The sequence below is a fragment of the Suricata suricatta genome, chromosome 2 (assembly GCF_006229205.1).
Source record: "Suricata suricatta isolate VVHF042 chromosome 2, meerkat_22Aug2017_6uvM2_HiC, whole genome shotgun sequence".
Lineage (NCBI taxonomy): Eukaryota > Metazoa > Chordata > Mammalia > Carnivora > Herpestidae > Suricata > Suricata suricatta.
In genome coordinates, this window is record NC_043701.1 from 81,056,126 (window position 1) to 81,080,926 (window position 24,801).

At 41.7% G+C, this 24,801-nt stretch overlaps 1 protein-coding gene across 2 annotated transcripts in view; it reads right to left on the minus strand.

Annotated features, from left to right (window-relative positions):
- LOC115306665 (serum paraoxonase/arylesterase 1) overlaps positions 1 to 22,342 on the minus strand; it is a 33,554-nt gene extending 11,212 nt beyond the window's left edge. For both annotated transcript variants that reach the window (XM_029957197.1, XM_029957191.1), the window contains exons 1-7: positions 22,222 to 22,342; positions 14,514 to 14,584; positions 12,409 to 12,464; positions 11,028 to 11,196; positions 7,852 to 7,978; positions 3,962 to 4,162; positions 2,211 to 2,292 (exon numbers count right to left, since the gene is read on the minus strand). In XM_029957197.1, coding sequence (XP_029813057.1) covers positions 2,211 to 2,292; positions 3,962 to 4,162; positions 7,852 to 7,978; positions 11,028 to 11,196; positions 12,409 to 12,464; positions 14,514 to 14,584; positions 22,222 to 22,295 — 780 coding nt within the window. In that variant the 5' untranslated portion in view covers positions 22,296 to 22,342. The remainder of the gene's footprint in view (positions 1 to 2,210; positions 2,293 to 3,961; positions 4,163 to 7,851; positions 7,979 to 11,027; positions 11,197 to 12,408; positions 12,465 to 14,513; positions 14,585 to 22,221) is intronic.
- Positions 22,343 to 24,801: the final 2,459 nt, after the last annotated feature.

Genomic DNA, 24,801 nt, shown 5'->3' on the forward strand with positions numbered 1-24,801 from the left:
ACAAAGAGCAAGTTATGGGGCGCCTGGGTGGCTCAGTCAGTTTAGCATCTGACTTCAGCTTAGGTCACGATCTCACAGTTCGTGGGTTTGAGCCCTGTGTCGGACTCTGTGCTGACAGCTAGCTCAGAGTCTGGAGCCTGTTTTCGGATTCTGTGTCTCCCTCTCTCTCTCTCTGACACTTCCCTGCTCACACTGTCTCCTTCTGTCTCTCAAAAATAAATAAAAAATATTAAAAAAAAAAGAAAGCAAGTTAGGAATAGTACTCTGAATTCACCTTTTATTACCAGTACTGATCCAGGACACCAGCTTATATGGCACATACTATCAGTAACATTGGGCATGGGTATTCTTTTTGTGTCAGTCAAACTGCACATTCCCCCCCCCCCCATCAAATGGCTGACTGAAGGATTCTAGAAATACCATCTTTAGGGCTGTGGGTGGCTATGCTCAGATTTGAGATGGGTTTATGTGGGTTACCTAGGGTTACAGACAGTAGAACCCCCAGGTACCCCTATGTTGGGAACAGAGAAATCATTCTAAACAGAACCAACCCAATTATACCAAGAATGTATCCATGGGATGGATATTGCTGGTACTGTATAATTATTCTATCATATTAAAGGATGGCAACTGCTTTGGCACCGACTGGTCACACTGCCCAGGTATTTATTAAATGGGACCCAGTGCTCAGGTGGCCCAAATCTTTGATCACGGCTTCTAGGTAGAAGTGTGGTTGGACCCCTACACTCTGTATTTTCCCTGGGCATGTGAGAGAGTACACCTCACAGTGACAACTGCCAAGCGCTCTCCCCTCCAGGCCAGGTGGGCATACTGTTTGCACTGGTATGATCATTTGGCCACTCGCTTTGTTCCCTCCATTGGCCTGGAGGGTGTTAGAGCACACATCAAAGCCCCTACGAAATTCATCCAGCAAGACTTAAATGAGAGCCAACAAAGCCTGTCTGTACTAAACACTGAAATGTCTCTAATGATAAAAGATGTCATCCAAAACAGGATGGCCTTGAACGCTATTGCCACCTCTTTGCCATTATCCAAACAGAATGTTGTGTGTTCAGACCTGATGAGACTGCTAATGTGTCATCTTTATTAAATCACATAAGAACACAAGTGAATGCCCTGACCCATTTGATCCTCAGCTCAGGGGACTTAATAAATCAGTGGTTCAGACTGTGGGGCTCTTGGAGGAAAAAATTGTCACTGATTTTGGGAATCATTGCCTTACTTGGTGCCTTCTCTTGCATATGCAGGTATTGTTGGTCTAATATCTGCCTCCGATGTAGCCAGATAGCCACTAATCAAGCTGCATCCGTGCTCCTGACACCCCTTGCTGACGCACTGGGCACACTGCAGAAGAGGGGGGTAGAAGAGACTGTAAGAGCTATCACAGGGCATGGAGCGTTGGAGGAGGTCATTGAGAGGACATGACCACTGGTTGACCCTCAAGCTTGACCTGGACAACTGAAGGCTCCTCATCCCCTTCCCTGTCCCTGAAATGTACATTCTGCCCACTGTTTGCACAGTGGGAACCATTCCAAGGGCACAGCCTTGACAGTTAGGTGCGGTTGAGCCCATCTGGATGGCATATGTGACTGAACCCCATTAAGGTCTCTATATACACTTTTAAGATTCTGGCAGGTAGGTGTGGAGAGAAACACGGCTTGCAGCTGCCTAAGACGAGCCAAGTAAATGAGTGCCCTTATTAAACCTGCCGCCTACCAACCTGGAGTGGTCTGCCTCTCTCTTGGTCTCTCCTTGGCCTCCATGTAGAGAGAGGTGGGTTTGGGTTGCACCAGGAAACCCCTGAGGTTGCAAACCAATAGTGTGTGGGTAGCAAGAGGAGCGGAGTCTCAAGCTTGGCCAGGGAATGTTTTGCTGAAGTGACATTTTAGTGAGAATTGGAAGGATATGAATGAGAAAGCCACAGAGATCTGGAGGAAGAGCCCAACTGAAAATTCACGAGGGCAGAAAGAATCAAAGTTTCATAGGTGAGAGATCTGGCTTGCCGCTTCCCGCTCTGCCGCCGAATAAAAGTGAACAACACTCGTGATGCTGTTGACTCTTAACAGAGACGTGAGAGATGGGCTCTCACCCACCCCAATTAGACAGTCCTTTCTTGCTCACTTTTAATTTCACAAATCAATTAGAATCTAATTATCACTCTGCAAACTTATAGTGTTAATACATCTTACCTTCAATGGAGTTAAAGTCCAATTAGCGTGCTTTTCATACACATGAATCTTATGAGCCAACAATTCAGATATATAGACATACCTTCAAAGAAGAAAGAGCTACATCAAAGCACTTGAAGTAATGCGACTCAAAAGGTTACGATGAAGTTCTGATAACTCTCCCTAGGAAAGAACTTTGCCTAGAGACAGGAAAATGGAGCCCATCTCAAAGCACACCAAATTCTGAGAAAAAAACCCTGAGTGAGTTTATCGTACACAAAAGAGTTTTAATTTCAAAAAAGTTATTTCTAAAGTTACGAACTTAGTTGTCCCTGACTAGAAGAAACTTAGCGTTGGTACCAGCTCTTCATATCTGGGAGAAAAATGTTATTACACTGCTTCTCTTAGTTTCTCAATATAGCGATATATCCCAGATTCTGCATTTCAGAGGATAGTGGGTTCTTTCAGGCAGGCTGCAGGAAAGCCCCTTGACAATCAGGCTCTTGTTTTAGGCCAGAGAAAGTATGAGAGAAGACAACATGCTTGGCCTGGATCTGAGAGATGTTTCTCTCCTTCTTCCTGGTCCTGACCCTGTTCATTTGGTATTTTGCACACAGCACAATGCCACACTCATCATAGAGAACTGTGGTCAATGCATCCCAGAGCAAAAAGAGAAATAATGACTTATTATCAGGTATTCTGGGAGATCAGGAAGTGCTATAAATAACTGAAAGCTGTCCCTGATGTTTCCTCTAATTATGTTACTAAACCCTCTGACATCCATGACGGTGCAAGATGGATGGATATATAGCTCTTTAAAAAAAATTTTAGGGGAGGGAGGGGCAGAGAGAGAGGGAGAGAGAAACCTAAGCAGACTCCACTCTCAGCGTGGAGCCTGACACAGGGCTCGATCTCACAACTCTGAGATCATGACCTGAGCTAAAATCAAGAGTCAAATGCTCAACCAACTGAGCCACCCAGGTGCCCCAGATATACAGCTTTTATATATAGACCAATGTTACCACTAGTGTGGTACCCAGACCAGTGCTGCTCTGTGCATTGTTTATTTCTGGGCCACCATCAAATAATAATATAAATCAACTACATCATGGGGCACACTGCTTAGTTAAGCTGACTTTTCCTCCACAGCAACACTTTCTTGAGGAAGAAAGCAGTGTCTTAATTCGCATTTTGGTGCAACCTCTTTATCTTGTCACAAACCAGCACTACCGAGACATATAACTACGTGCTGTTCATTTTATTATGCATCAGACATCTTCCCTTGAAGCAAAGCTGTTTTGCAATTCTACATGTTTATCACAGATCCCCCCCCACAAAAATAGAAAAGTTTTATTTGATAAATTTTATCCCCTGAAAAATTAAGATATTTTACGGTTCTTCCTAGTTTCCTCTTACCAGGATAATATGTTAAAACATGCCACATTATTTAGATAATTAAAATGTTCTAAAGAGGGGCACCTGGGTGGCTCAGTCAGTTAAGCATCCGGCTTCGGCTCAGGTCATGATCTCACGGTTCATGGTTTCAAGCCCCGTGTCAGGCTCTGTGCTGACAGCTCAGAACCTGGAGCCTGCTTCAGATTCTGTATCTCTCTCTCTCTCTCTCTCTGACCCTCCCCTGCTCACACTGTCTCTTTCTGTCTCTCAAAAATAAATTTTAAAAAAACCAAAAAAATTTTTTGAAAAAAAAAATGTTCTAAAGATATCTAGCAAGAACCTGGGGGAATGCATGACATTTGAAAGAGTTCACATACTTGCCATCAGGTGAAATGTTGATTCCATTTGCAAAGTCAAATCCATCTGCCATCACTTGAACTTCAGTTGGACTATAGTAAACAACATAGGACCACGCTAGTCCCAAATAGAGCTCCCAGGATCTCAAGTACTGGTCAACAAAATAGTGATCATTTGTGGCATAAAAGTGCTCAGGTCCCACAGCAACGATATCATTCAAACTGTAAATTCAAACATGCAATATGATATATACAGGCAAAAGTATTGTACATTACAGGACTACGCACTCATTAGCATTCAGTAATGTCTGTTCCTAAAATCAAAATGTGGGATGAAGATTTCACTCTAGCAATTTACAGCGCAGAATTGATATGGCAATAGTCCTACCTGTATGATCCTCAAAGACAGCAATTACTCTAAAAAAAACTTAAAAAGTTGTTATAGCAATGTAACATAAAAGTCCTATTAGGGGCACCTGGGTGGCTCAGTCAGTTAAGCACCCAACTTGGGCTCAGGTCATGAACTCAGGGTTCTTGAGTTCGAGCCCTGCATCAGGCTCTGTGCTGACAGCTCAGAGCCTGGAGCCTGCTTTGGATTCTGTGTCTCCCTCTCTCTCTGCCTCTCCCTTGCTTCTGCTCTCTCTTTCTTTCTCAAAAATAAGTAAAAATGTATTTAAAAAATTTTTTTAACTGTATCTTAAAAATAGTGCTATGGTGTGTGTGTGTGTGTGTGTGTGTGTGTGTGTAGATATACTAAATTCAGTAGATATTAAATTAGGCCGGGAATCATTATCAGGGCAAAATTTATTTATGCTCATCTAGAACTCACTTTCCTATAGAACAATTCGAGACATCTTCAGGCAGTGGGAACACTGCCAGTAGACAATCTTAAGACTTGCATTTTAGTTAAAGTTCTGCTACTATTAGCTATGCAATTTAGGCAAAATCAGTGATGTCACGTGAGGCTCTGGCCTCAGTTTCCTTATCTGTAAAAGGAAGATGAGATGGACCGGTCTATCTTTCAGCTTTAAAAGGTCATTTCCGGCTTTAGAGCTTCATGATTCTAAATCCAGTAAAATGCCCATGAACAAGAATGCTCAGAAACAGGAAACTATGGTGCATTTTCTTTCTGATTTTGATTCTCTCTCTGTTACTGAAAAATCTAAGATATATGAGTCTATTTTTCTGCTTTAATAGGAACAACAGTGAGCACATAAGTGAGTCATTCTTTGCTGATTGAGGTGACAGAAGTTCCCCAGGGCCATTATCCGAGAGAGAATGATCTCCGCTCTGGTGCAGGGGGCGTAATGGCCTGCACATCAGCTCTGACGCAGCTCTGGGCTCCTGTTCCAGTTAGATAAGCATACAGAGCCTCAGTTTTCTCATCTGTAAAGAGAGGTTAAATAATTTTCCCAAATTCATACAGCTCATTAGTATAAGACTAAGGGTCAGAATCCTAATTGGTGGAGTCGCGAGAAATTACTGTAAGACAATGTCTGTTGTGTGATTTGTAGAAAGCCTGCCACTCACTAAACCCTCAATCAATGGTGACCATTATCACAACACGAGGAAAAAAAGTCTAGGAATTTAGGATTAGTGTGTTCAGGCTCCCGGCATAAACCTCTTTCTGCTCTCTCTTTTTTTCCCTCTCCTTTTTAAAAGTAAATTTCCAAAATGAGTGCACTTTATAATAATCATTTGCCTGTGTTTCATAAAAAAGAACAGAGATGGATGTGTCAGAGTAATAGCTTTGAAATTTTTTTTTAATATTTACTTTTGAGAGAGAGAGAGAGACAAAGCACAAGCTGGGGAGGGGCAGAGAGAGAGGGAGACACAAAATCTAAAGCAGGCTCCGAGCTGTCAGCACAGAGCCTGACACAAGGCTCACATCCAGGAAGGTGAAACCATGACCTGAGCCAAAGGCCAAAGCATTATTAACCAACCGAACCACCCAGGCGCCCCATAGTTTTGAAATCTTGTAGACCCCATTTGAATGCTGATGTTGCTTGTTATGTATGTGGGTCCATAACACGTGACTAAACGCCAAGCCCCAGTTTCCTCTCTGTTCCTTTAGAGGTTAGGGAAATAAAATGAAAGAATGAATACAAAGACCTTGACATTATGCCTGGCATATAATAGGCAACCAATAAGGACCACAGTGTTATAATGAATAACATGCTTAAATCATAATAGATTAGTAATTTAAGCATTAATGCTCAGTATAAACAACCATCAAATATAAGCAGAACATCTACCTGGCTAGTCCTTTGGTTCAGAGAACAGAATTTTGGTTAATTGTAGCACTATGGTTATTTTCATTTTGGTTCCGCATTGTCAAAGATAAATATTTTTGCAGTTGGCTGGAAAAAATACTCTAACCCTGGGATACTGGACAAATCTGAGATTTCCAAGACTTATTGTGAGACAAATAAAGGAAGTTTTCACACTTTCCCAGTGGCTCAGAGGAAGAGCTTCAGCCTCAAGCTATCAGAGTTAAAATCCCAGCTATACAATTTTACTGATGGTAACATCTGAGGCAAGTTAAATATTCCAGGCTTCAAAGTTGGTTTTTTTTGAATCCAAAAAGGTATAATAATAACACATAATTAAACAGGCATTTGTAAAAAGATAATGAAGTCATCAGTTTACATTGATTATTGTAGCACCTAACTTAGAGTTAAAACTCAGAATTATTATTATTATTATTATTATTATTATTATTATTATTATTATTATCCCAGCTTCTCCATTCTGTATATTTTCCCCTAATTGAGATCTCAGTATGCAGCACATTTGCCAGACACTCAGTATTCGCATTCTCTTTCCAAAATCTATTTGTTGAATGAATGTAAAAATAAACTGTCCCACCAGAAGCTGCTCTCTGAATCTTCACCCAAACCAGGGATGCAGAAAAAGACTTGGGCCATATAGTACCTACTCAACTTCTAATTAACTGATTGGCCTTCATCCAGTAACTCAATTTCTGTCCCACTTCAGTTTCTCTGTCTCTGAAACCACCAGGTAAGAAAAGAGGGGAGGGGACACTGGGAACCCTGAGTGCACACAACGTGCTAGGCCCTCTGCTAGGTCCCTGCATGTAAATAACATGCAGTTTAAAAGAAATCTAGATTTACAAATCCTGCCAATGCTGTCTGCTAATTATTCAAATAAAGGTTGGGATTCTAGAAAATCTTGATGATTAAAGGATAAAGATTGTTTGGGAAGACAGTGTCAGATTATTGTCCCAAATCCATCACTAGCCTCAGAAACCATATCCTAAGTGAGGAAGTTGATTCTCTGTGGAGTTGATCAGGAATCCCTGAGTGGTTTCTTTTTCTTTGTATTATATTGTCAAGAAGTCTAGGATTGAAGCTGAGTGTTAACCACAGATAAATTTATTACATAAGTCATGTGCAAACAGCATCAGTAGAGGTAGTACAAGGAGGTCTTACAGGCACTAGATTTCAGATCTCCCTTGGGTATATGTTTCTAACTCATAGAAACATCTAAGATTCTATTTTTTAATACAAAAATAAATAAATGAATAAATAAGCAAGCTCAAGATGTGGAATTCATCTGCAAAACTGGTTCGGATTTGGAATACTAAGTGTGGTTTTGGAGAAGAGCAGAGCTATTTCTCGAGAACAGCTCAAATTGACGTTTTGAGCCGGAAGCCATGAGTCAGGGTCCAGGCAACCTGGAAAATGAGAAAGAAAGAGAATGGGTCTTCCATCAAGGGTTTTAATCCTCAAAAGTATCTGCGGAAGAACATTTGGAGGAGTTGGTGATTATTAGAAAGGAGGGTTGACCAGCCATTACCACCCCCCCACTCTGGCTAAAAGGAAAAACTAAAGGTAGATCACCCATCCACTGGTTTGAAAGGAAAATAGAAATGTGATGTATCTCAGTACTTAGGCAGAAGTTTGTGTCTGATGGTTTTCAGATGAAAAAGTGATTTTTCTTCTTCTTGAAATTTAAACAACTCAACTGTGGACTTAAAATCTGGATGGTTCACCACCAGCAGGTACACGGTATTATCTGAAAAGAGATTAAAAACAAAAATCGAAACCTTAACTGAGCTCTCAGCTGTCAGCCCTGTCTCCAGAAAGCAATTTCAACCCACCCCCAAATAGTACTTAGGGTGTCAGGCAGATGGAATATTTTCATCTCCTTGTAGAGAGAAGCACTTCTGATTGCTCCAAAGAAAAATGGCTAAAAGACGAACTAGTGACAGTCTCTAAAAACCCTCCAAACTCCATGGGGGGGCGTAGGGGGGAGGAATCCTCACTTTAAGAATGAGCAAAGCTTGACACTGAAACTCCAAAGAGCTGTTAAGCTTTCTATTGCAAATGGTCTCAGCAAGATGCAGAGCCGAGATAAAAGAGATAAAAGATGTGGAGAATACCAATATGAGAAGGTGTGCTCAGGTGTAATTTACACCGTGTAAAATGATCAATTCCATAAAAGGAACACCTGAGAGATGCTATGGAAGGGAAGAAGCTTCCTTGAGACAGTACGGATTTAAGACACAAAAGAGACCCATCTAAGTGGTCAGGAAGGTGTGATTAGAGTTGACGAGCGAAGTTAGATTATTACAGTCTTTGCCTTAAGAAGCAGTAAGTCTTTGGAAACCTTTGATGTAACCAAACTGGTGTTTAAAGGAAAACAATGCAAAATGTAGTGGGTTGAATTGAAGAGAATTAAACAGAGAAGCCAACTAGAAAGCTCCTTGCAGTTTGTCCATTCAACAAACAAGTGTTTATTTTAGTGGGTGCTAAGTGCTACAAAGGGAAAAATAAAACCAGATCAAGGAATGAAGGGTAATGAGATGTTTTCTTCCTGAGACTCAGGGAAGTTCTGAAGAAGTGATGTGAAAGCAGAACAGGAAATGATAGTAGGAGACCAAACCATGTGAGTATCCCAGGTGTGAGGGAAGAGAGTGTGCAAAGAGCCTGAGGCTGTGGATGAAGTAGAGTGAGCGAATGGGTGGGAAGCTGCGGCCATAAACGTAGATAGCCACGGCCAGTCTTGGGGTGAGGATCCGGGGCTTGGTCACTGGGGCCTTGGAGCCAAGGAGTAGCTTGACCTGAAGTTACCGCAGTAATCCGGACGTGTGGGGAGAGGGCACGGGGCCAGAAGGATGGCGTAGACAAGAAATGGCGAGAAAGGGTATGAGGACATTTGACAGGAAGTATCAAAAGTCCTTGATGATGGCTGAGGAATGGGGGAGTCAGAAACCAAACGTAAGTGAGGACTGAAAGCCAGATTCATTCTGTGTGCAGCAGATTCTGCCTCCAGGAATTTATCCTAAGGAAATATTTACAGAAGATATATATACAAGAATGTTTACTTTGGCATTGTTTGCAATGAGCATAAAGGCAGGAACAGACTGAATATCCATCAACAGAAGAACTATATTAGAGCACTCCCCTGCAGCTGAATCCCAAACAGCCACTGCAAAGGAAGCTCTCAATGCACTGTCATAGAAATCATAGAAGGGAGTCTATCATGTAATGATAAATGTAAAAGCAGTTTATAAGAAAGGTTTGTGTAATATTACTCCCTTCTATTTTTAAAAGTGTACACATACCCAACAGCATATTTCTTTGCACTTAAAAATGTTTTAAATATAAAATATGATGTTGATAAATGAGTGGGGAGATCACTGAAAAGGGATTTTATATATATATATATATATATATATATATAAAGATACTTCGTATGGTGTATAAAGGTAAAGAAAAAAGATAGAAGGATGGAAAATAAGTTTTCAACATTTTGAGTTTAAAGCAGCTATAGAAGAGGACCCCAAATAGAATAATCTAGTAAGCTAAAGAAATGGAACTAAAGAGGGGCGCCTGGGTGGCTCAGTCGGTTAAGCATCTGGCTTCAGCTCAGGTCATGATCTCACGGTTTGTGGGTTTGAACCCCACCTTGGGCTCTGGGCTGACAGCTAGCTCAAAGCCTGGAGCCTGCTTCAGATTCTGTATCTCCCTCTCTCTCTGACCCTTCCCTGCTCATGCTGTCTCTGTCTCTCAAAAAAAAAAAAAAAAACTATAAAAAAACCAAATGGAACTAAAGAGCTGATTAAAAAAAAAAAGAAAAAAGAATACCCCACTAACAGTATTCTCCTAGAAAGCAGGGACAGTTAAGGGGTGTGACTTGTCTGAACTTCCTGAAATAGAGCAAATAAAGAAGAGGTGAAAGATCAGACTTTTGGGGAATGTCAGAGAATCTGAAATAAATGATGAAACAATGAACAGGGAAAAAGCCTGTAGTAGGATTAGAACTTAGGTAGGTAAGTATATTGGGTTAACATGGAGGAGCAATTTATTTGAAGGAGAAAGTGGTCAACAACATAAAATGAAGTAGAGGAAGGAAGGAAGGAAGGAAGGAAGGAAGGAAGGAAGGAAGGAAGGAAGGAAGGAAGGAAAGAATAGAGGGAAAATTGGAAGAAAGGTTTGTTAATAAGGACATTACTGATGTTTTAGTCACTCAAAATGAGGAAAGTCTGAAAGATTCTTTCTCCTTCTATTGCTCTTGTTCTCTCTCTCTCTTAAAAAAAGGGGAAGAAAGAAATGGGAGGAAGGCATAAGGGATGGGGGCAATATGTTGATAGTTTTAAAATGTGGAAAAGTCATCTGATGACAAAACAGACAAACCAGTGGACAGAAAGGGACTGAAGGTGACAGGGCTGATAGAAAAGTGACCATGGTGCCTCTGTCAGTGGATCTATAGGTTGCTGATGCCATCAGTTTGAAAAATCTACCCCTGTAAATTTCTGGATCTGCATAATCGTTTAAAATGGAGAACCCATAATGATTAGGGCTAAATTTACTGCTACTGTAATTATAGGAATAATGTGAATGTTGGTATCTTTAAAAGTAAGTGCTTTACAGATCTGAAGTATGTTAGCATTCTCCACTATTAAAGTGGTTATAATACTATGTTTCATTAACATAGAGGGTAAGTTTAACAGAATAGTAACATTAACCGTGACTACACTTTAGTTGAATGGAAGGAAATATTCGCTCTTCAACATTTTTTAAACTTGGTTTTGTTCTTAAAAAACATTAAATATTGTTACCTTCATCTGTGAACGTGCTAATCCCATGAGGGTTAAATGAAGAATGATCGAATTTGCTTCCAGTGATCCTCAGTTCTAACACTGTTGGATTTTCTTCATTCAGATCCATCAGAAATATTTTGCCAGGTTTATCAGGCTCAAAGTTCTTTATTCCAGGATATTTTAACCCCTTACAAAACAGTAACCAGAAAAAAACAGGCATGTTACAAATATCTCAAAAGCTGATAGAGGTGGTAGACGGCACATGGGTTCATACTATCTGCTTCAGGCTGCAGGGCTGCATGGGACACCTCTTGATCGGCTTGTGCAATAGGACCATGAAGGGATCTGTCTGGAAGTCCGGAAGCCATGTGCTCCACCAGGCTGCCCCACACAAAATATGGGCACAGACCATTCCAGCAGCAGCAAAGCCCTAAGTGTCTCATACCACAGCTCCTAAATCATGACAAAGATCAAAAATGGAAGAGTAGACCAAATGGGCAATTGCTAACGGGTTTCATCATATTAAAGCAAGGAACAGAGAAAGAACATTTGTTATGGTTTTTAAAATGTCTCCTGACAGTCTCCCTGGAAGCATCTCAGGGAGAGATTTAGGAGAAGTCTAATGAGCCCAGAGACAACCTCTTTCTTAGCCTTCAATTAGAACAACACAGCTCTGTTTCTGTTTTCAATGTTGGAGTCCCACATAAGATTTTGCTTGGAATATGTATTCTGTTGCTTAAAAAAAGGAATTTGGAAGACACTGCTGTAGAAGATGACTAGTTCTGCATCTTCAAGGGAGAAAATTGGACTAAATCGATTACAACAGGTAGCAAAAGGTGTTGGCTTCTCTTGTTTTGAGCTATGTCACGACCACAGTGATTTGCATGCAGAAGAGGTTCCACAAACAAGATGGCTTCACTCTTCAAAGTGTGGGAATTGTGGAATGACCTATCAACAATTCTATATGAAAGGGCTTATTCTGGAAAGTGTAAAAAAAATGGTAAAAATCTAAGAGACCTGTGAGGGGAGATATATATATATATATATGCATACATACACCCAATTCAGTAAATATTTGCGTATACCACTTAAGGGCTTCAAGGGATAGGCCACTGATGGAAAGCCAATATTACACTCATTGGACTCACAAATTTTCACTAAATGGAAGATAAGGTAATATTAGAGTTCAACGTATATGCAGATATACAAATAGCCATAGAAGGCATACAGTCATAATTTTAACACCAGTGTAAATGCATATACTGTTTGTTTTTTGAACCATATGACTGTCTATTTTATTTGAAGGTGGGCATTGGTATATAATAGGCTTACATGAAAGACTTTAGCTGCTGGTTCTAGAAAATGGTATAGAGCACTGTAAAAGAATGAAAATACTTACGGAGCTAATGAAAGCTAGTCCACTAGGAAGTATCTCCAAGTCTTCAGAGCCAGATTCTGCCAGAAAACAGACTAGTCAGGACAGATTGCTGCAGACTGTTGCAGGGAGCTACTGATCCTTTTCTTTATCACTCCTAACTGGAAAAGAAGGCTATATATTTAGCTCTTATTTGATAGATTCAGAATAATTAACTCTTTCATTTATTCAAATTGACTAATATGATTATATAAAAATTAGAAGACATTAATATAACTAAGCATAATTAAAGTTTACACTTAGTATATTTTATTTGTTTGTTTGCTTATTTGTTTATTTATTTAGAGAGAGTGTGCATGAGCAGTGGAGGGGCAGAGAGAGAAGGAGAGAGAACCCGCACTGCCACATAGAGCCTGACGCGGGGTTTGACCTCACTAACCATGAGATCATGACCTGAGCCAAAATCCAGACTCAGACATTTAACTGACTGAGCCGCCCAGGCTTCTTGTTCGCATATCTTTAAAATTTTTCATCAGAGTCTGAAATCTCTTACATAAAGTTTATGGAAATTCACAAAATTTTAAAAAGTTACAATAATTTGAAAATAGCTTGCTGTTTTGTTAAAGACACAGAGGGAACTACCAATATATATTAATACTTAATTTCAAATCCAATAGAATCCAAATTCCAAATGCTTCAGTTAAAATGCAGATGCATTTCATATACAAAATATGCATTTACTATTAATTATAAACATTAGTAAAATATCATCAAGTTAATTATACTTAAAAATATTGATTTGTTTTTGATAGAGAGAGATTGTGAGAGGGAGAGGGGCAGTAAAAGAGGGAGACAGAGAATCCAAAGTAGGCATCACACTGTCAGTGCAAAGCTTGTCAAGGGGCTTGAACCCACAAACTGTGAAATCAGGACCTGAGCCAAAGTCGGACACTCCACCGACTAAACTACCCAGGTGCCCCAATTATACTTTAAGTACACATAAATTTTTAAACTTTCAATCAATCTAGAGACAAATATGATTTTCAATTTTGTATTCATACTCTCTTAAATTTTTAAAAAATATTTATTTATTTTTGAGAGAGAAACAGAGAGACAGAGCATGAGCAGAGGAGGGGCAGAGAGAGGGAGACACAGAATCCCAAGCTGTCAGCAAAGAGCCAGATGCAGAGCTCGAACCCACGAACTATGAGACCATGACCTGGGCCAAAGTCAGATGCTTAACCAACTGAGCCACCGAGGTGCCCCTGAATTGATACTTTTAGTGGACATGTTTGCTTTTCAAATATCCAATGATATCAAATATCAATATCACATTTCTTTTCTAGAAAAAAATTGCACTGAAAGATATCTGGCCAACCTTTTGACGCAGACTGAGTAAGTCTAATGGTCTAATCTGTCCAACCTTAGTCAACGGAGATCAATAACTCTAAACAAAACAAAACATGAGAAAAGCATGGATCTCAAACAAGTTGTCCTCAAACAACAAAGGTGGTTGGCTGAAATCAGAGGGGGACTTGAGTCCTGTGACACTCCCTGTTGGTTGCCTACCAGGCTGCTATTCCCCTGTCTTTTTATCTTTGCTGACAGAGCCTCTTTCCACAATGGAAGCCTGATAATTACTTTCCCAGCTTCCTTTGCAGCTAGGGCAGCAGCTTATTGTCTAACGCTGACTAATGAGATCTAAGGGGAGATCTGCTGAGAACTTCCGGGAAAAATATTCCTCTCCGATATTAAAAGAGAGATGCATGAGGTGAGGCCTTGTGGTAACTGCCAAGGTGTGTGAAGGCTTTTTAAAATGTGTCCCTTTACTCACAGCTTTTTCTCTTTCCTCTGTCCCTCAGGTTGCATTACCAGAAAATCATTCCTCTATTGTTTTTGCTAAAGTGACCAGATAAAAACAAACTATCAAAAACTGTCAATACCTTGGCAATGTGTTGGTGAAGTCAAAAGTCAAGTACATTGGTATTTATAATTAACTACTGGCTTAATCATTCTCTTTGGGTTCATAGTTCTATTTTTGAAGAAAATTAAGCAGGTATATTAATCAAATAAATAGCAAGGTAGTACTTCAAGTTCAAATGAGATACTCCCTCCGCTCACATACTTACCTATTCCTTTAACTAAGTTACAGTTAGGAAGTTCTACTGGCTTTACTTCTCGGAAAGCATTAAGTCGTGTTCTGGGGAAGAAAAAAGGAACAAAACACACATGAAACTATTCAGAAACGATAGTTAAGTTGTACAAGTAAGCCGCCAATAAAGTCTCCTTAACTGGACTTTGTTTGGGTTTCAATCCCCATGGTGAGTGGTCCCTGAAGTCTGAGCAATTCTACCAGACAAGGCCAGAGCAAGGCCCGTGGGGCCTCAGGGTACATTCAGTGTTTAGTGTTTATTTATTCAGAGTTAGACAGATCCACAAAGCAAATACACAGTGTCCTCTCCACAGCTCTGTGCACTTTGGCAGGAATAGGATCTATTTCATTCGCTGTGTAAGGAGTCCTATGTGGAAATTTGGGTTAAATAGCAACATGGTTCCAATTTACTCCATTGATGTTTTAGGGCTGCTGACACATCTGCCCAGTCTGGCTCCAAAGTCTGGACTGGGCATCTGCTCTCGGGTGTGTCACTTGAAAAACACAGGTGTGCTTAAAGGATTTATAACTTTAGAAAATCATACCCAAGACCAGCGTATAAAAAGACATTTCACACACACACATACACATATGCACACGCACACAAAAGCAACTTATTAAATCTGAGTGCATAAACGTCATGGGGAATATTTGAGTGAAGGACATAGGAAAAAAGGACAGATGTGAGACGGAAGTACTAAGCAGAGCAAAGCTATTGATGAGGCATTTAAAGGAACTGGACCACAACATCAGCACAGCCAAGAGATTTAAACAATCAACATTCTTTTTTTTTTTTTTTTTTTGAGAACTAACAATACAATATAGTCTTAGTGAGTAGCAACAATTATCCAAGGATCACCAGAAATCTTAGTTGGCTAGAGATAGGCTGAGAAATTCTTCATAATTTAGTCTCACAGAGGAAGAGGATGGGCTAAGGGACATTCTGGATAAAATTCCCAATTTGGTATAAAATCATGGGCATTGGGGGCTGTTTGATCTTTCATCCTTTCATTCAGAAAGAAATGTAACATGTTCCTAACACAATGGCACTGACTGTCAAGTCCACCTTTGGAAGGAGTCTGAGCTGTTAGGTTTATTCCAAAGCACAACCAGAGTGAAGAGCCACCAAGCGCGGTGCTAGAGCTCCAGAGATGGGTGACTAGGTCAGGAAGGCCTGGCGTGCAAGCAAAGGGGGGTCCCTAAATGATGGACTCGAGCTTACAAAGCAGACTTTCAAAGGAATGTTGGGATCTGCCCTCATGATTTGAGAAACTAAACGATATTTTAAAAATGGGAATCTGACATTATAATCACAAAAGTTCACAATAAAGAAATAAAAGGAATAAAGTGATGATGCAGTAGGAAAAGCATTTTGCATGGCATGCGCGCGCGCACACACACACACGCACACACACACATACCCCTAAAACAAAAACATACTCACCTTAACATACATAATACATTCTTAATTTTTCTATTCAAGTCTATTTCATTCATTTTATTTTATTTTAAAAAATTTTTAAATATTTATTTTTGAGAGGCTGAGAGAGACAGCACAGCAGGTGACAGGCAGAGAGAAAAGGAGACACAGAATCAGAAGCAGGCTCTAGGCTCCAAGCTGTCAGCACAGGGCTTGACAGCTGGGGCTTGAACCCACAGACCATGAGATCATGTCTGGAGCCAAAGTCGGACGCTCAACCAACTAAGCTACCATGGCGCCCCACATTTCATTCATTTTACAATGCTGGCCATAATCTACTAAAACTGCTTTTGTGAACCACCATTTTGAAAAACAGTAGTCAAGGGAAAGCTCAGTGAATATTTGTAAAGTGCCCTAAGGGATTCAAAAACAGACATAAAAGATGTTCAAGGTGCAGGTCCTATATAAAACAACACAAAAAGTGACACAGAAGAAGAGACTCAATGATGTGAAATTACTGAGTGGGCCCAGACTTGTGAAAAATACCAAGAGTAGGCAAATTAGTTTTTCTTAGAGTCAAAACCACACAGGAAGAATAGGTACACTGCTTATAAGCCTGATGGGATCCTAGAAGGCAAAAAAAGCAGAACAGATTAGCACCTATCCCAAATCAGGCTTTTTCTCTAACAGAAGGCAATCTCTAACCTGGAAAAGGTAGAATAATCAAAGTGATATGATGATAGCACTCAGTTGCTTTGAGTTCTAATTTGCGGCTAAAAAACAAGACATATCTCAACAGAAGAATCATTGCTACTACAGTTCAGGTACTGTATATACGCCTTCAATTACCCTCCAAACACCTCTCTGAGGTATTATTTTCCCGATCTCACAGATAACTAAGATTAAGTGGCTTTCCAAATCCACAAGGTTAGGAAGTGGCCGAATTGGGATTGGAACTCAAGTATGAAGTCAAAGCTCACATCCAGTCCTCCTATGCAGGCAGAGTGTACAGGTAGTGTCACCTACAACCCAGAGGAGCCACCGGAAGACAATTCCCCCTGTGTTACTATAATCTAGCTTGTACTTTTCTACTTTAGTCTCAATTATCAGGAAATGCCCGGTCAAGGACTTGATTAGGTCCAAGTGTTCCAGGTCTAAGGGTTAAAATTTGATGTCTGTGATGTGTCCCTGATTCCTAAGGCCTCTGAAGTCTGACCAGAAATCACACAATCTCTGCTATGAATTATTCTTTGCAAATATGTGCTTGCTTCTTACAAAAGATAGTAAGGCTCTTTAGTTTATGCATTAAGAAATCTATTCTGGGGGCTCCTGGGTGGCTCAGTTGGTTGAGCATTGGACTTCGGCTCAGGTCATGATCTTGCAGTTTGTGGGTTCTAGCCCTGCATCAGGCTCTGTGCTGACAGCTCAGAGCCTGGAGCCTGCTTTGGATTCTGTGTCTCCCTCTCTCCCTGTCCCTTCCCTGCTCATGCGCTCGCTCTCTCTCTCTCTCTCTCTCTCTCTCCCTCTCTCATAATTAAATGAACATAGGGGCGCCTGGGTGGCTCAGTCGGTTAAGTGTCTGACTTCAGCTCATTCGTGGGTTCAAGCCCAGCATTGGGCTCTGTGTTAATAGCTAGCTCCGAGCCTGGAGCCTGTCTTCAGATTCTGTGTCTCCCTCTCTCTCTGAACCTCCCCTGCTCATGCTGTCTCTCTCTCTCTCTCTCTCTTTCTCAAAAATAAATAAAAACATTAAGAAAAAATCAAATGAATATAAAAAAAACCACTCTGGAATTTTTTTTGCGGCTATATGCAGCACCATCAGTCTATTTTCTATCACTGCACACTCCTCATTTATCCAATATTGCTATTGGGACCTATTGTGTGCCAAGCCCTGTGCTAAGGGCTCTTACACATACTTCCTCAATCAATCTCCTTGTTATCTTTTTAAAAAAATGTTTTAATGTTTATTTATTTTTGAGGGAAAGAGAGAGACAGAGTGCAAGTGAGGGAGGAGCAGAGAGAGAGGGAGACACAGAACCTGAAGCAGATTCAAGGCTCGGAGCTGTCAGCACAGGGCAGGATGCAGGGCTTTAACCCACAGCTCATGAGATCATGACCTGAGCCAAAGTTGGATGCCTAACCGACTGAGCCACCCAGGTACCCCTCTCCTTGTTACTTTTGAGACAATGATGAATGTTACTCAATTGATAGGAAAGAAACCCGAGGCACAGAGAAGCAACATAGATTGCTTGTTGTTGCTTTTTTAAAGGGATAGAGTTGAGATTTGAAATGAAGTATCATAATACTAGTGGCCCTTTTCTATATATTGCTCTTACACTGCTTTTCATTTGGTCAAGCGTCTCCCTCCATCTAGGATACCCATGCCTCCTAACCTAGGGGGAAGGCTCCTACTCATGATTTTCTGTAGCTCCTCTTGATCTACTGTGAAAGGAATAATAACTCCTTTTTCCTCACGAACCTCCACCTATACATCTATCAAGTCTCTTACTCTAGTGTTTTGCAGTTACCAGTTTTGGTCTTATGGCTCACAGTAAACTCTGAAATCTGAATGAGTACCACTTCCTGTTCATCCCTGTGATCCAGCAGGAACCCAGCACTGGCATAAAGAAGGTACTCCATAGATGTCCGCTGAGTTGTTTCGTGGAATTACTAGGCTGGTGCATCAGATGGAGAAAATGGTGTTGGCTGCATTGATACGGAAGACTGCAGAACTACTTATTTGCCCTTAGCTTTGGGTCACATGAGAAATTATTATACTATATATTCAAACATCACTTATTAGGTGGATCATTGATTGGTGGATTTTTGAGATAGCATATGGCAATAAGAAAAGCTTACATTTACAGAATACCCTCATGTGCCAGATTTTATATTTATCCCACTGTGATATGTATTATTATCCCATAACTTATCAGGTGGAGAGACAGGCTCCGCATGGTAGAGTGACTTGGAAGTGGCAGAAACGGCATCCAGCCCAGGTCTGCTGGAATCCACCCCTGCCCCCTACCCCCTGCAGTGTGGAGTGTGGACAGGGTATGAGGTGGCAAAATGCTAACGCCAGCTTTGCAGCCTCCTTTTAATGAAGGGAAACAGTAGTGTCTGTCACACATTACAGTCAGCAACTTAGAAATGGGGAAGTTGCTATAGAGATGCAGACTGTAACATTCCGCAGGGCGCTGTTTATATCCTAGTCCAAGGCATCCCCTGGACTTGCACGTGCACACCCACAAGGTCACAACAGCGGACTTCACAGATGGACAGGGAAGACTGCTGATCCAGGGGAGCCCTCTCAGTTCCTTCGTCTGTGCTGTTTTCACCTAGAAAGTGTCAGAGAACTCCTCAAGACACTTTTTGTATCCTTCCGCAAGTTCCGTCCAGCTCTAGGCCTATACAATGTCCTGTGACCCTTTACATCGGATCTCTGAGGATAAAACGGTGTATCCACAGTGGGGGCGTGGCTTGCTCCTGATGCAGGCCTCAGGGCATAAACTCCTCCCCTCTCTTCCTTGGGCAGATTCATGATCTTCTCTGGGACTCAAGGGCCTTATTTCTACAAAGGTAACAAAGGTAACTTACTGATCCTCCAGAATCTCTTGATAGGTTCTGACGTGGGTGCTGCAGGATTTTCGTGTCCTTTAAAGAAGTACACTCAAATCTCCCTGGGGAACTGGTTAAATAATGTCAGTGAGGATTCAATGGTGTGGGGTGGGGCCTGGGAGTGTGCAACTCGAGTCAGCTCCCAGATGATGCTCGCTCATGCATCTGGTCCACAGCCCCTTTGAGGAATGAGGCTTTAGGGCCTTTGGAATATGGCCTGCAATTTCCCTTCCTTCGCCTGTCTGGGCTGCCCCCATCCTCCATCTCCATAACCACCATTCTCCTGGCGCTGCATTGCTCCTTTCCCTCGGGTTCTTCCAGATCCGTTTCCATTCTAAAACCAGAGGTCCAGCTCCCTCTCACTTTCCTCTTCCCTTCTCGGTTGTCTGCTTACAGACAGAAGTTTGAAGATTAAGGCTCCCTCCCCCTTAGCTGAATACAGGTGCAGAAACTAAAGCAGTAAGTTCCTAATTCCAACCCAGACTCCACATCTTCCCACTGTGACAGCCCCACAGCAGAGCATCTGCTGCAGACACATTACCCACAACAGGAAGCCGCAGGTAAGGTCAACAAAGGGACTTGCTGGGACTGATGTGATGTCAGGTTATCATGATACTTTGTACTTTGGTCCTATCGGAAAAATCAGAATCAGGCTCGAAGCCCAAAATCTAAGGCCAAGGTCCTCTTGCTGTCCAAGGACAGGTCCCAACTTTTTCAGGTTGAAATTTGTCATGGTACAGGTCACTGCTTTAGGATAGTCCTTTTCACACTGTATACCAGGGAGTTCTATAAGATGCTGGTAGATAGTACCCCAAAAGGGGAATGGAGGTATGGGCAAATAAGTCTGTGAAATGATAACTTAAAGCAAAATCATTTTGTTGTTGTTGCTTATTTAAACTGAAGAGCTTTTCAAAGCTTTCAGCAGGCCAGAGTGCAGTGCCGATCTGTAGGAAAGACTGTAATAGACAACACTTCCCGAATTATGTGTTCAAGGAAAGTATTTTTTGTGTGGAGCAAGTCTTGTGGTTCATGTTCCAGGGGAAAACTTGGGGAAGTATTAATGGTGAATCACATACACTAAGACCACATGTTTAGAGAAACGTTTTAGATTTGAGGTAGGGAAGCTATGCTTTTACACAAATACATCTACAAAATGCCTTCAGTCTCCATTCTCAGAGTGAATTAAGGAAGGTAAATCAGATAGACCCTCACTCCTTCCTGGCAGATCTGTAATCCTTTGTAAGACATCTTGATGGGGGACCTCTGGAAGAGTAGAGGCAGAAGAAACCCAGGTACAGATTCAGAATTGAAAGGGTAAAGTATATAAGGGGTCTTAGTTCTTTATATCCCATTTATTTGCATCCCAGGATAATACCATGATCCACACATATGCTGGAAGGAGGAAAATATTCATATATATGTATGTGTGTGTGTGTGTGTGCGTGCATGTGTACAGAGAGAGAGATTCTCCTTTAGCATCAAACAGTACTTTGATTCATGAAAATCCACAAACTGTAATTTTTACATGATTTTAAAGCCCAAATCACTAACTCTCCATTACTTTTCTCTAAAAGTTTGTGATTACAAAAATAATCAACAATTAGAAGGAACCCCCCCCAATAGTTTGCAAAAAGTTATTCCGAAAGAAAGCTTAGGGGGTCATATAATTTTTTTAAAGGCCCAAAATGTTTGATTTGATATTTAGTAATATTTTATTTCAAAGTAAATAACAAGATGTTGACTAAACCTTAGGAACCAGGATAATCTCTAGACTTTGAACCCCTGTAAAGTTACCATCAAACTACCAAAACATTCTTTAAAACTTTCCTCCCTTTTACAGTACCTTAGAGTTTATAAATACTTTAAGGGAAGCAGAGTACTAACTTTTATTAAAGAGTTACTATATCCCAGCCACCATGTTAGCCACCTCACATAGAAGTGTGGATTACTGGCTCAGGCTTACTCAAGCAGACAGTGTTAGAGATGTGAAGTGATTTGCCTGAAATCCCATAATGGAAGGGACAGAGTAAGAACCCAGGACATCAAATATGGGCTGCGCCAGGGTTCTTTCCTGCCTGTACCCCCCACCCCTACCCAACTGGAGAGGATGGTGGGTGGGGAGCAGACCCTCATAGAGTGCGTTTACTCACACCTGCTTTACTCCACCTGCGTTCTGTGTGTGGCCTCAAACTCAAAGTGAGATTCTCCAAGCTGGGAAGATTTGTGCCATGGCCCGGCAGCTACTTCCCTGACCAACACAGTATGGCGGGCGGGGCGGGGCGGGGCGGGGGGGGGGGGGCGGGTTGGGGGCCCCTAGTCTGGTTATTTATCCTGAAGAGAGATTGAGAAGTGAATCTTTTGCCAAGGCACATGGATCTTCATGAAAAATCAGTTTTTATATGCCAGCAACTTGACCATCAGACCAGTGATAATTGTCTCTTTACCCCATGCCTTGGGCCGTGCACAAGGACAGGCTTTCAAATGGCACACGAAAGCTGGACAGACATTTACGAAAACCCTGCAGGATGTGCATCTAAAACTTGCCTCGGACTTTCGGTTAAGACTACACCCCTCTTTCAGGGGCCCTCCTGGGGTTGCTGAAGTGGGGGAGGACCGGGGCTGCAGCCCTCACCACAACCCAACTTACTGATAAGAAGCCCGGTGATCCCTGAAGAGTGCCAGTCCCAGCCCCAAGAGTGTGAGCATCACCAGCTTCGCCATGGTTCCGATGAGAACGGATGGCTGGGCTCATAAACTTGAAGGGCCAGGACCCTGGCTGGACTGCAACCTGAACCTCGCTGGGGCAGTCCCTGGGTCCGTCTTCCCGCCCCGCCCCGCCCCTGCCCTGCCCTCCCAGCTGCACGGCGGGAGGCCAGGAGCTGCTTGCTCCCTGAGACTTGAGAGGGGCGACGGAGAACAGCTGTCTACCCCCTGCAAGACGGGGAGAGCATGTCGATGGGTAGAAATGGAGAGCTGTGGGAAAAGGGAGCCAGGCTTCCGGTGAGCTCTCACTTTGTGCCAACAAGGTCCTAATCCCTGTGGCTCAGAGGGGTTCAGTAATGTGATCACAGTGACTCAGCCAGAAGCCTCACGGAAAGAAGGAAGGGTCGTGACTAGAAGCCCTACGGTCTGACTTCATTCTCACCAGGCTACCACTGTGTGTCACCTCCAAACATCTGGATTTCCAGCCCCTTAATCTCCGAGCACCACTCTTGACCTTACAGCTCAGCAAGAACATCACTGCAGTGTTCATTCATTCCGGGCACTTGCTGGCACTAGCAGAGTACCTGCTATGTGCCAGAAATCAGTAAAATATAGCACTACTGCCTATATAGTGCTGTGGGCAACTCATGCATGCATTATGGGTATGCACACCGTCTATGGAAAAGAATAAAGCAGGGAAGAAGGATATGGAGTACTGAGGTGCCATTTAAAGAATGGGAGTCAGGGAAAACCTCACTGATAAGGGGACTTCTGAGCAAAGCTGGAAAGGAGGTGCCTCTTTATACCCATGTCTCCTTTCTCTCCTGTTACCATGAATGAAGTGTTTCTTCCTTCACTAAAGCTCAGCCTCTCCCTTTCTTTTCTTCTCAAGGATTTTGGTCCCAGTGACACCTGTCTCCACTGCAACATCCATCATTTCCTCTTTTCTGAAATAATGCTCCCAGATACCAACATGATTTGGTGTGACTCATAGTATTCTGGGGGGAAATGCTCTTTCACTCCTCATTCTAACTATGCCCTTTTTCTTCTCTCTCTCTCCGTATATATAAATAATAAATATATATATAAATATGGGGAGGGAGAGAGAAAAATAGAGATGGAGAGAGATAGAGAGAGATTTAAATCTTTGAAAGATTTGCCAACAGTTGCTGCTTCCATTTTATCATCTCTTGTAACAGCTTAATGATGGCCACAAATTCTCTGATACTTCTCCTATTAAGAAGTGAGGCACAAGACTTTTCCTCTCAAGTGGGTACTGACTCTTTGAATGCCTTAATTCATAAAACAAAGTGATGTTATGTTAAGTGGCTTTAAACCACAGTGGTTTTATTTTAAACTTCATGTAAAGTTTGCAGGAACAGCTTAGAGACAGGCAGTATTCCATTTCACTTGGAATACTCGCTCTTGAACCTTGAGCTTTGGCATAACAAACCTGATCACTCCACTGGAGTGTCCACATACAAGGTTCTGAACACGTGGGGAGGGAAATTGGCCAGTTCTCCAGCCATCTACACCAAGGCAACAGATGCAGGCATGAAGCCTTCTTGGACACTCCACAGTAGTCCAGCCACCAACTGAATACCACTGAGTCACCCCAGTTGAGGTCATGTGAAGCAGAAGAATCTACTGACTGAACCCTGCCCAAATTCCTTACTTACTGTTTAAGAGCTTAAGAAAATGATTGGTTCAGGAACTAACTTTAGGAAATATCTCCTATCTCCCATTCTCTATTTAACCCCATTTTATAATATAACTTGTGTTCCTTTGACCCGACTGTAGAATTTTCTCTTATTATTAAACGACCCATAATACCCATGTTATCAAATCTAGTGGTTACTTCTCTGTTAAAATCATACTCAGCCACATTGGGCATTGATCACCACTCCCTCCTTTACAAATACTTACCTCTCTTGCATTCTGTGATTCCATCCTCTTGCATTTTCCCCCCTACTTTCCTCACATTCTTTGCAGGTCCTTCTGTCTCTGACCTTTAAATGATGAAGCCCTAGGACTTGTTCTAAAACATCTTCTCTTTCTACATTCTCTCTTGAGGTGATCCCATCAATTCGGTGGATTTAAATACCATTAGTATGCTAGTGTTCCCAAAATATACACACCTAGCCCAAGTCTATTACTGTGGCTCTAATAAATCATCCTTGATCTTTCTAGCTAAAGTAGCACACCCTACCTACAGCAGCTTTTGGACATTATCCTATATTTTTCGTTACTCATTTTTTGAAATCATCCTGTTAATTTACTTATATGTTTGTGATCTGTTGCTGCCTAAAAAATGTAAACTCCTTGAGGTTAGGGTTTTTGTCTTGTTTCCCATTATGACCTCAAAGTGTGAGAAAGAGCCTGGCAAAGAGTAGTCCCTTATTAAACATTTAATGACTGGTAGACTGCCGAGCACTCATTTTGTGCTCACTGACTAGCTGCCTGGTTTATACTCCACCAGAGTGTCTAATAGTCTCCTCAAAATGTGTCCATAGCAGAACTTTTT